At 36.8% G+C, this 13,452-nt stretch overlaps 2 protein-coding genes across 2 annotated transcripts in view; both read right to left on the reverse strand.

Annotated features, from left to right (window-relative positions):
- Positions 1–13,452, reverse strand: part of mbl (splicing regulator muscleblind) — a 228,005-nt gene that overhangs the window by 161,611 nt on the left and 52,942 nt on the right. The gene's annotated exons all lie outside the window — the stretch shown is intronic.
- On the reverse strand, positions 7,362–8,506 carry LOC142987314 (uncharacterized). Its single transcript, XM_076135991.1, has one exon. The coding sequence runs from the start codon at positions 8,109–8,111 to the stop codon at positions 7,362–7,364; it is 750 nt and encodes a 249-aa protein (XP_075992106.1). The 5' UTR covers positions 8,112–8,506.

The following is a 13,452-nucleotide window of genomic DNA, read 5'->3' on the forward strand; positions in this document are numbered from 1 at the left end:
GTAATACACAATCGTATGACACGTTTATCTTGATACGATTGACTGATGACGACCATTGTTTAAGAGTAGATGCGATAAACTACATATGGACATTGCAACTTTAACCTACATATTTGACAGGCGAACTGTGGTAAAACATTTTTACCGACCTCAAAAAAATTCTTATCTGCCTTTAAGAGATTTTATTATCAAATCTCTTAAATGCAGTTCTTATCTAAAACTATACCTAATTGTTGAAATCAAGATATAGTTATCAAAGATTCCTGCCCGTCGTCTTAAAGAAACCCAGGCGTGCAGTCATGTTATGTAAATAAGTATACATAAGCAAGCAGTAATTTTGTCGTCTTAACTGTTGAGAGCGTAAGACGACTCGAGTAAGTCGTATTAACGAAAGCTTAAATTCTACGACATCTACCATTAACGGAGATTTTACATACGAACGGAACGGATGGAGTATTTGAAATGAATTTCTCAAACAGTTATTTTCACGTTAGCAGCCGACTTCATGTATGCAATTTTGGAGCAAACTTGCTTTAAAAAACACGGGAAAAGATTTACAGAATATTCGAAATAGCGTATTTTGTAGCATTGTGTGATATGCTGGTATCAAAATATATTCAAAATTCAGAACGGCTATCAACACATAGACGTATGTTTCCACAGTTTACTGGATGAGAACAAAAAAACCGAACAATGTATGTTTTTGCGGAAATACAAATAGGAATAGAGGCGAAAACTAGTTCACCTCTCGCGAGTCCGAATATGAACAAAGGTGGAGTAACGTGGCTGCCGCCGCCGCCCGCTGTAAACGCGAGAGTGGTCTGTAATCTGTTACTTTTACGAAGCACTTGTTTTGTTTCCACGCGATTCCCGGGAATATTTTTACAACACGGGCCGGACGAGCCATCCGACCGAACGATGCTGCGTCTGCATAAAACTCCAGGAAATTTTACGTGTTTCGACACAATGATTATGAAACACTCGTAAACTTCAACTAGGATTTTTCCCGTCGCGCTCCAAGGTATCCATTTTCCCGGCGACTGCTCGGATCTGAGGCTTCACAAAGAAAATATAAAACGAAACGCCATTAAGAGTTGTTTACGCAGCATGCATAAATACAAATGAATGGCCCTAAAGCATCTCGGTTAAGACTGTAGGAAGAAAGTTTTGCAATTATTGTAATTACGAGTCGACCGAGAAGCATCCACCGCCGACACGACTACGTCATATTTCCTACTTAATCGCACCGAGTTGCCGACATTATTATAAATAAATCAATTTATTAGGTTCAGCAACGCATTACTCACGCCATTATGTGGCTCAACTCTAACTACCGTCTGCACACGTATACGTAATTAAAACTTATTTTACCAACCTAATTGAATTAATTTTAAAGATCTCCTTTATCACAGTGATAATGACAATTAAATATTCCCTATGCGCTCGTGAAAATTTGTTTGCTTGCAATGATTTATATTATTTGTTTCAGTTTAAATGTTTTCTGTTAATTTATTTGTTGCTGTTTTTGTATCGGGGCTTTTGTTGTCACTGAATTTCATTTAGTCAGAGTATCTCGTGAGAATACATGCTCTTTGTGCAAAATGAATATGATTCTACCTGTACCTGTCGCTGTAGATTAAATATACAAAAAGCATGAATGCTTTAAAGAAAAGTCGAAAGATGAATGCATGCAATGAGAAGCAATTTGTGCACGCTATCTTTAATCAATCTGTCGAATGTAACTCCCACCTATTCTATAATACACGCACAATGATTGATCAAAATTAGTGGCCGCATTACTGATGGATATGTTTACAATGTATCAATAACAAAATGTCATCTGATTAATAGCGGCCAATCTTTACATATCGCAATGACATCAGTGTGTGGGTGTACACAAGCACACAAGCGCGTTAGTCATTCAATCCACACGATCAATCTCGTACGCATTTAAAACTTCGCTCATAAATGGGTGCACTTAACGTATTAAATTCGCTGACAATGAATAACGGGCGGGCGGCCGCACAAACTGTAAAATATTCATCTTAAAAAAGCGACATTTAAATCTCCCCTTGTATGAATAACGGCGTATTTGGGTGTAAATCGCGGGCGGTCGGTCGTTCGTCAAACGCCTTCAATGAGCGAGGCAATCACTTAGAGTACCTATGTTCTCTACTTAACAACTCTGTTAGTGTTTACGAACGCGCTATGCACATACGCGATTGTACGGCTGTACCGGCACACGGCTACACTGCTCGCTGCCGCGCTGCCACGCTGCTAGTTGCTACACTACATTGCTACCAGCGACAACTGCACTATTTTCAGATTAGACTAATGCTCCGCCGTGTTTAATGTTTGTTTTCTAATGTCAAAGAACAGACTACTGCTTGTGAATGAATGAAAATCTCTGTGCATTAAAAATGAGCTACTGAATACATTTGTAGAGTTTGTACACCTGAATTCAATTAGCAGATTTCGACGTGCTATAATATTGCAATTTAACGTGGAAACAGTAAATTAACGATTGGTTTCACTTCCTCTGAATAAACAGGAATATTTAACTGATATTTAAAAACGCTTTTTGCTAACTTTCGGTTAGTATATTCGTAAGTGGTGTTACAAGCAATAAATATGATTTCTTGCGGTATTTTTAAACCGGTACAACTAGGTGTGTTTTGCTGTTAACCACGTAACGAAGTTTTTCATGCGCGAAACTACATAATATTATGCATTTTATGCAATGAGTATAATAAAAGGAATGAAAATTTAACGTGATAGGTTCGCGGTCCAAAATAATGTTTTATCGTCAAACAAATGTTAGTTTATATGAATAAATCTTAACTGTATCTAGCTAATCACAGGGGCAGTGTTTTAATTAAAGTGCTCTCGAAAAATATTTCTACAAAACCTTTTCTTACAAATCTCTAACCTTATTTTGATTCTATAAAAACGATCAATAATGATATCTGGGGGCACGGAAGTGCCCCCGCAAGTCGAGCAAAAAAAAAGCGGCACGGCCGTAACATCCTTTTCTCGAAGCAATTCGGGCTAGTTTTGACACCCCTATAATTTCGTTGTGGATAAAACAAGAAGCCTAGATTTTCAGCAACTAATCAGTCATTGTATAAACACGGTATATTTAAAATTTCAGTCAATTTGAACTAGTAGTTTAAGAATGACAACTTGTTAAAATTTTGAATTTTGTCACTCACTGATTCACTGACTCACTGACTCACCGATCATCAAAAGTCTAAGGTACTTCTAGCAGACTTAGAAGCTTACAATTTAGAATACAAATAGGGTTTACTGTTTTTATCATCGGAAAAATTTAATATTTTCTAATTTCGGTCCAGTTTTCTAAATACACCAACTGCAACAATAACTTTGTAATCCTATATAAATGTATAAGATTACAAGGTTATATTTGCAGTTAATGAATTGTTATTACTGTAGAAAATAAAATAAATAGGTACCTTTTTTTTTCGTTTTCTACTATATGAGGCATAATGGGAGGGGGTATAGGGTGGGTAAGGGTGTTTAACCCATGAAACTGAACAACATTCCTATAGGAAAATATGTTGAATGATGAAAAAAAACGTCTTTCCATACAAATTGGACTTATGTTCGCTCTACAAAAAGAAGTGAGATGCCATCAAAAACATTCTGTAAAAACCTCAAGTCTCGCCGTAAAAAGTTGTGAGATCTATATAATACCAAGTCGATTAATCTATTTAGTCTCTACTTAAGGAACCTTCTGTCTTAAGTTATTACGTATGTTATTATCATGCCAATTTAAAAAAAAATACCTTTAAAACAAATAGATCGACTTGGTCATCGCAAGAAAACACAAATTCGCCATTAACATTTCAGAAGCATTAACTTCTCGTCGTGTTGTGTAGAGTGATACATACTAATAATCAAATCATGCGATGGCCAGGTCGATCTATTTGTTTTAAAGGTATTTTTTTTTAAATTGGCATGATAATAACATACGTAATAACTTAAGACAGAAGGTTCCTTAAGTAGAGACTAAATAGATTAATCGACTTGGTATTATATAGATCTCACAACTTTTTACGGCGAGACTTGAGGTTTTTACAGAATGTTTTTGATGGCATGATATATAACAGCAAATCATTAAACGAAATCTGAAAATGGAATCAAACCAAACTTTATTTACAGCATTTAAACAGGGAACCCAAAAAGAATGGCATTGTATACACCTATAAAATAAAAATAAAAAATAAAATAGCCTTTATTGCTGTTTCTTAACAAATAAACATTAAAATATTCTTGACATGCCTACTTCCTAAAATTAAACATTCTTTCTAACTAACTTGGTTGTTATCTATCGGCAACTGGTGTTTCTGTGGAACAGCTTGTCTGTTGACATAGGCCTCCTCTAAAGATTTCCACGCATCTCTGTCTCTAGCTAAACGAGTCCATACTGGACCAGCTATTTTCCGGATATCATCTTCCCATCTTATTGTTTGTCTGCCTCGATTTCTTTTGTTTCCCCTTGGATACCATTCTGTCACTATCTTTGTCCATTTGTCTCTATTTTCCCTTAGCATATGCCCAGTCCAACGCCATTTAAGCTGTCGGTAAGTCGTGTGTACATTTTTAAATTTCGTTTTCATTTTAATTTCCTGCAGTTTTACTCTATCTCTTCTTTTTATACCTAATATACTTCTTTCAATTGAATTTTGACAGACTTTTATTTTATGTTCTTGTAGTTCTGTTAATGCCCATGTCTGGCACCCGTAAAGTAAACATGGCATAATGCATATTTCGTACACTTTCTTTTTTGCTGACATTGGCATATCTTTATCCTTCATTATCTCTTTCAGAGACCAAAACCGTTTCCAGGTATTCATTATTCTTCGTTCTATTTCTTTTTCCATGCAATTATCTGTAGATATAAGTTGGCCCAGATATATATACTCCTTCACATATTCTATTTGTTCGTTATTTACTGTTATTTGTTCGTTGTTTACTGTTTGCTGGGCGTTCGTCATAATTTTAGTTTTAGTTAGGTTCATTGTCAGACCGGCCTTGGCGCTTTCATCAGATAGTTGCTGCAACATTAGTCCCAGCGTTTCGGCGTCTTCTGAGAACAAAACCAAATCATCTGCGAAGCGTAGATGGTTGAGATTCACGCCATTTATGTTGAGGCCGTTTTTAGTCCAGTTTAGATTCCTAAAGATCATCTCAAGCACCGCCGAAAATAATTTAGGCGATATAGGATCTCCTTGACGCACACCTCTTTCAATAGGAAACTCGTTGCCCGTAGATTCAAGTTTAACTTGTGCAGTGCTTGCTGTATAAACATTTTTAATTATTCTTATATATTTTGCTGGCACCCTTTGCCTTTCTAGAGCGTCCCATATATACTCATGCTCCAATGTATCGAACGCTTTATTAAAGTCCACAAACCCAATGTAATACGTTTTATTATATTCTCTATATTTCTGTAATATTTGTCTTAGAGTGTGTATGTGATCTATGGTCGAAAAATTACTACGAAAACCAGCTTGTTCCTTTGGTTGGTTTTCATCTAGTATATTAGTGATTCTTTGTAGAATGATTTTAGAAAATATTTTATAAATATTGGACATTAAACTGATCGGCCTGTAGTTTCCTATATCGCCTTTGTCTCCTTTCTTATGTAGCAGTATGATGGTCGATTTAGTCCAGTCTTCTGGGATGGTTTCCGTTTCAAGGATTTCATTGAATAGATCTGTTAGTCTTGGTGCTATCACTGGTAACGTTATTTTTAACAGTTCATTTGTGACCAAATCTGATCCAGGTGCTTTATCTAGTTTTTGTGTTTCAATTGATTTTATGGTTTCCTCCTTAAGGATTGTGTTTATCTCGTCCGTATCTGCCGAATTATATTCTTTTATTACTTGGTCACCTTTACGGCTTTGGTATAAATTTTGGTAGTATTCTGTAGCAATTTGTAGAATTTCTGGTCTTTTGCTGGTCTTTCCCCTGTTCTTATTTTTCATATTTGGAATCCAATCCTTTTTGTAACTCATTTCTTTTAGGGCCTTCTTTATTCCGCCTGTTTTTTCTATATGTTTCTTTAGTGTTGCAAACCTTTTTGCTTTCCGTTCTTTTCTTAGTTGTTCGCTTATCTTTTTGCTTAATTCTGCAATTTTTTGGACATTATTATTGTTGCTATGTTTTCTTTGTTGTATAAGTTCTTTCCGTTCTTGTAATAATTGCTTACTTCTAAATGATATCGCTGTCTTACTGGTCATATTTGCTTTTTTAGTTTGTGATTTTAGTTGTTTGAGCAATCGGGTGTATTTTTCTTGAGTCGATATACATTCTTTTTCCCTTCCTTGTAAAGATGTCTCAAGGTTATTTAGAAGTAAATCAGTGTTGCCAATACACTCGATGGCTCTCATATTATTGTGAAATTGTCTTGGTCTTTTAACACGTGTCCCTGATAGTTTAGCTCTAACCAATCTATGATCTGTGTTAAAATTAAAATTTCTTAAGATAGACAGGTCTTCAAAAACTTTTAAGTTGTTAGACATAACATAGTCGATCTCGTTTTTATGCCGGCCATTAGGAGATATCCATGTCCATTTCTTTGATGGTTTCTTTTTGTAAAAACTGTTTATAATGCTTAATTTATTTTCAATAGCAAAGGACACCAATCGTGAGCCGTTTTTACTTCTATTGCCCCATCCGTGATTTCCTACGGTATATTCTTCTCCCGTTTTCTGTGTGCCAATTTGTCCATTAAAATCTCCCATAACTATTAGGTTTTTTGATTCATTTGCAGCAGTTAATTGTAGGTCTGCGTAGAATTTTTCAATTTTTGATATGTCTTCTCTTCTATTGGATTCAGTTGGCGAATACGCCTGGATTATTGACCATATTCGGTCTTCTTCACCATCTACAGGTAATAGAATGTTGAGTAATGCGATCCGTTCTGAAATCCCTCTTAGTTCCTGTATGTTTTTGGCGAGGTTTCTTTTGATCATGAAGCCGACACCGTACAATCCAGGCGTCTCCCCAATATGGTAAAGTATGTATTTACCATGGTCTTCAATTCTTTCCCCTAATCTTCTCACTTCGCTAAGACCAATTATGTCCCATTTTATTTCATCCAATGCTAATTCCAATTCTTGTAGTTTTTCAGTGGTTCCTAGTGATCGACAGTTTAAAGTGGCGATATATATATCGTTATCGTTACGTTTCTTTTTCTGGTTGTTTATCTTTAGAGGGTCGTGGTCATTTTCCCCCACGAGGACCAGTCGGCTTGGGGGAGGTTGGTAGTTTCTGTATGTTTGGTTTTCTATATTTTTGTGTTGTTTTGTTTCCCGGTTGCCGATAGTTAATTGTTATTGCCTATTATCCGCCTTGGGGCACGAGAGAGAGTTGGATCTGCCTCTCATCACATCAAAGGCGTTGCGCCTATTTGTATGTGATGGCGTCCAGACTTGCTGTTTTTTAGTTTGTGTGTTATCACCCGGTGAATAAGCTTCTCCCCTTTTTCTTTTTTCGTTACTTGCATTATTTTCCTTTACTACGAGCTTATCGTACCTGAGATATGCAAAATTCCCTTTTATCCTTTCCTCTTTCAATTTTGTTTGTAACATTTTCCTCTTCTCCAATACTTCTTTAGAATAGTCTTCTGTTATATATATGTCTTTCAGATTTTTCCGAACTCTCAGTATCTCAGTTTTCTTCCATGAATTGACAAGAGAGAGCAAAACCGGTCTCGGTTTTCTGCCTGGGCTTTTCTTGCCGATGCGAAAAATTTGATTTATTTCAAAATCCCCAATATTTATATTTAAGTCTTTATTAAATATGTTCTTCACCACTTCTATTAATCCTGTCGTTGATTCTTCTTCCTCTTGTAATCCAAAAATAATAATGTTGTTTTTCTTCTTATCTCTTTTCATATATTCTATCTCTTTCTCAAGGCTTATTACTTTTTCCTTTAAATCTTTATTTTCTGCTATAATAGGCTTTATTTTTTCATCCATTTTTTCCATGACTGAATTAGTTATAGATTCCTTCAGTTCAAGCGTCTGTTTCTGCATTTCAATTTTCATTTTCTCAAACAAGATTTCGAATTGATCTTCCATGTTTAAGTTTTAATTTTTGCGTAAAATGAATCGCAGCGGTAGAAATTTTTCGTGTTGGCAACACCGACGCAATGAACGAATGATATCGATCCTGTCAAGTTGACTTGACAGTTGACAGTGTCTACTAATGTCACAATCAATTTCTAACCTCACTTCGGTAATCGTTGGTTTTTATAATCAGTTTTACTTTTTCTCACATTCACTTTAATTGCACTGTTAGTTAATATTTACACAAGTCCACTACACGTTAAGATTGTGTTTTCAACTATTTATCGTGTCCAACAGTTCGTAAATGATTTTTAATCACAATAAGTTGGAGGATCTGTACTACAACAATGTTTACGCTTCGAGCACCGGAACCGGAAAAAACAATGTATACACCTACGTCGGATTATCATGCTAATGTAAAACGTAGTGAAGGGGCAGTCCGTAGCAGATACTATCTCTACTTTAAACATTTTTTATTTTTAATCTCGTGTAAGGGTGAGTGCAGACAGGCGCGGATCGATGCGCTCTTCATCGGCTTTTTTCACCACTAATTAATCACAGAGCGATGATTAATCAGCGCAGCCGCGGGCACATTTAAACCAGTACTTTAATGATCCGTTTGTCGGACGTTAGTATTTCTTCGTTACCCCGCCACGTGCCCGCGGACGGGTTTATGCCACTTGTTTTACGATCCTTTACACCGCTCCCAACGATTTTTTTGCAGCGCTTCACTGATGTAAAATACTCTGTTAATTCGCAGGTTGACTTTAAGTGATTCTCTAATTAGAGTCTTTGATGCCTGTTAGACGTCATTGAAGATGTAATTAAAGTAACTTTTCAAAATAAACAGCAATTATCAAAGGCTCTTCGGCTTAGTACAACTACTAAAGGCTTAGTCTATTCATTAAATACCTTTTGTGAAGTAAGTTGGAATTTTTTGATGTTGAAATATTACCTGAAACAATACAAAACGATCATTAAATTGAGTACAAGGTGACAAGGCAGAGCAATAATTACAGTACTGAATAACACCATTCAAAGTTGAGTGATGAAAGAAAAACATGGGGGAGGGATTGCGCTTTTATTGAAACCAATCTCACCACTTGGCTCGACTGACTGCGCCCCGAGCTGAATGCGCGTAATTGCTTCGTCATTCAGATGATCGCAGCTTTACCGGCTTGTCTTGTTGACTGTACTTGTAGGCACTCGCTTTGTGCGCGCGGCCTTACCTCGGCTGACATGTGCCATTGTCTCGCACAGTTTCGCCGCCTGCTTTTATGACGGCAACAAGTTTCAGCTCGCATTGTGAACACTACCCTTTAATCATAATTGTACAATTTCATAACTCGCGTTTGAAATTACCGTTTTTGTAACGCGATTTCGCGTTAATTTAGCGCAATGATCGTATCATGTTGTTGCCAGATCGACGCCGTTTATTTACTCTCGCTACACAATGTGTTTACAGAGGAGAAATATTGTGAAAAGTTTTCATCACGTTCTTTACTCGAACAAGTAATTTAAAGTGATGAAAAAATTTTAATGGATTAATTAACTGAGGACGTCGAGCCGAATTTTTATTTGATGAGATCTACGCCTATTTTGTAGGCTAAGAATTTTCAGTAATTCAATTAGAGTTTCAAATAGTTAAAATTATATTAACCGTGCTCGTGATAATTTTATTTAACGCTGTGTTCACAATTCGTTAATTAGAAACCGACACTTTCTAAATAGCTGTGCGGCTGCTTGAAGTGTGTACGAACAATTATGATTTTGTATAGAAACACGCCGCTAATTGTGATTTTATACTTGGAGAAATATCGTTGTTTGAACAAACATCAAGTCATGAATGGTAAATCGGGTCAGTTGTTATCTTGTACTTCATGATAACTACCGCAAAAGGCTACCCATCAAAAAGGGTAGATATGACATCCTATAGACGTTATGTATATTATAATAATATATGTATTTTTGGCACAAAATATTTGTGTTATACGGCACAAATAAGCACCGATGCAATTTGATAATAATTCAGACATTTTTGTACCACGGCGATTGCATTGAACAAACAAATGTATCCCCACCTTTAAACTGCCTAAAAGTAAATGTAATAAACGTTTGTCATCCGCGGTAATCAAATAATGCTAAAATTGTATAAATCAAATGAAAATCTGGTTACTAGTACTCGTGTGTATTGGCATTTGATTTATTTTACCAATATTTGTAAATACAAAAGTCCGGAGCACTCGTGTTCGCAAACAGTGGCCGGCGTGGGGTGATCACCGCATCTCTACTCTCTGCATTCATATTTTCATTTTCATTTCGAAAATCACAAGAAAGTGAACGCTCAAGGAAAAAAGACAAAATGAAAGGAGAGTCTGTGTTTTAATGGGTTAATTAGCCGACGATCCTCCGGTCGGAGCTTTAATTAAAATGAAAAATTTTCGTGACTAGACTGAGAGAATTAATTGCTCCCTTTCGTGAAACTATTCAGGTGAGAAGAGAGTAAATAAAGAGGCCGCGTTGCTCAACTAAATATCACAAACCAGTGTCGCGCAGTGTAATGGCGACCGCACTAAATTATGTTTTATATCAATTTCAGTAGCGGATAGTGGTCCACAACGCCCCAAATTAGTTCCATTTGGGAGCGGGATCAATAGATAGGTACACATTGTGTGATTGATTACACGACAAAACGTCCTGTTTACTTATGTTCAATTAGAGTGGCATAGAGCTCGTTAATTATAAAGTTTTTCGCTTAATGCGGTCGCCCCCAAAAATATTCAGATCGTTAGATAGAAAAAGTTTTTCTTTCCGTCACGATACGGCCGAAACGTAAATTGTTTATTTCGAGATAATGGATCGGTTTAAGTCAGTAAGCCGATATTTAATTACGCCGCGAGTGTAATACGGTTCCGCGGCAGCCACTGCAAAGTTATGCACGACGCGAGTTGCATGGTGAATACCAACGACACATAAATCCAAGGGTGTCTACTTGCGTATTAACAAATTGCGTTCTTAAACTGCAATAAACTATGTAAATTCAAAATTTAAATTACAAACACCAATGCGACAGTGTCGGGGACGGTCGTGTGGCATTGCGACCGTAGGTGGTGGTTAAAAGTAGAATTTTCAGTGTTGGGTTGTGGATGCGAGTGGTGTGCGATAGCGAATGTCGGTGGGAGTGAATTATGGGCCGCGGCCCGCGTTAATTGTCGCTGACGAGGCGACCCGCCGCCTAGCTGTCTCACCTACTGTACTTTGCCCGGCAATGACATGAAAAAACGCGGTGGCCGTAAGGACGCTGACGCATGAATTTAAAATAGCACTTTTCGAGTCAAAGAAAATATATCGTCGCTGATATTTCAGCGCATGTACAAAAAGTGCGTCAATACATGTTTCAAAGCTGTGTCATGTTATTTGGAATGTTCATAAATATAGTTTTTTCATCGTCTCGAGTGCATGTGTCTCGTACGACGTAAGCTTTTTGGACTTAAAACCAGAAACCGCGACAAACAGGCACTGCGCCAAAGTAGTCGCAAAAAATACATTTCGCAACAGAATGTAGTATGCACTAAAGTACGAGTTAACACGAATCGGCTTTTTATTTAGTAGGGTGATATTTCAGTAGGTTTGCGCCAAATTGTCACGGGTTAAAGAGGTGGCTGTGTCCAGTGCGTCGCGGAGTAACAAATCGTTTTAATTTGCGCCAAGTCGCGCGACTCGCCGACTTGTTGCCCTTCCGACTATTGTCGCCGATTTATCTTAAAATTTTATTATAACTTCAGGGATTTTATATGGCTTTTTCTCAGTTTTTACTGAAACGTTTGTAACAAACATGTTTGGGAAGGAGAGTACACAAATTCTATTACTACCTAGCTTAAATATTTTACCAAATAGTGTATTTTAGTATAATTATTGGTAATTTGTAAAGAAAAGTCAAAGCATTAAACTGCATTAGACGTTTATATTGTTGACACTAAAAGTGTCAATGCCCTGTAATCTCGGCTAAGTCTGACAAGCAAGAGCCTTAGGAAAAATTCAAAGATGTTTAGTAAACTTAAACTTCATCTAGATATTTTTATAACTTTTAATTTTAATTTTACCTTTTCTTTGAGCCAGTATAAAAGGTCCTTCTTGCAGAGATATTTATAAACACTGTTACAATGGTAATAAATATTTATAAAATTAATTAAACAGGGGTGTCTGTCTCTCCACTTAATAAAGTACCCGTTATTATTTAGATTTTTTGTGACCTCAGTACAAAATGTTGATAGTCTTAGTTAAGTTGCATTCCGAATACAATATGACTGTTAATGTGCTGTGTAAATTACGTACTATATACAGACTTAAATAATATTTTAAAATGAGATTGTGTTCGTTGAAACCACTGTGTGTATAATAACCGGATATTATACGGAGTCGCAAATTTGTACTAAGAGAGGCTCAATCTGTCTGCTTCCAAATGACTAAAGTTTTAACAATGTATTTAGATGAATGAATATTAACCTGTCAAGGGGCGCCCTCAGTGGACAGACTCATAATATTGCGATGGCTCCTGAACAAGTATCTTGCGCAAAATCTTTTTACAACTTCCTTATTTGACCGTTTCACTGGAGTTGGCGGTAATGAGTGCGGTCTGGATCACAAAGGTCTTGTTGTCTAATGCGAGAATTAAAATGTTATTATTAGCAGTGAGAGCAAAGCAAAGCGCATAGACCAAGTCACGTCCAAACTTTGAGCCACAAATAGGTATCCCAGTGTTCGCAGCGTTGTTTTGGAAACATTAACTAACTTGAGAGTACGCCAAAAACGGAAACATTTTAACGTTCGCCGACGCCGCGCCGCCGTATTGTCACCGTTGTTCCTATTACACGCCAAAAAAGTTGCGCCGTTATTATATCCGTAAAATAAAGCCCCCACAGTCAACACAAAAATAATTTAATCGAACGAAACGTTTCTAACAAATATTTGCGATGAAAACCTCAATGGTTGTAAAATTTCGGCTTCATCGGCCAGTACTTGACATGAGCAAATAAAAATGTTTTATTGCTTTTAAACTTCCATTTGTCCGTCGCTTCGCAGCCAAATCGGTGCGGTTTAGGCGCATTACTTGCGTACCCATAGCTGGTATAGCTCGTAACATTGGTTCGATGGCTATCTTGTTTGCTTTTATCCTTATAGAAAATTTCGTGCATCCCAGTGAATGCATCGACGAGCCTTCCAATATCAGGCGGATTATTCGCGGTAAAACGTTGTAAAATTGATCGGTACCTCGATGATTTTCAACCTAGGTGTGGTCGAGTAAGGTAGAGAATGGCGTGGCATGGAAAAGAATTTGTATTTTGCCTAAATA

This window comes from Anticarsia gemmatalis, chromosome 3 (genome assembly GCF_050436995.1).
Source record: "Anticarsia gemmatalis isolate Benzon Research Colony breed Stoneville strain chromosome 3, ilAntGemm2 primary, whole genome shotgun sequence".
Lineage (NCBI taxonomy): Eukaryota > Metazoa > Arthropoda > Insecta > Lepidoptera > Erebidae > Anticarsia > Anticarsia gemmatalis.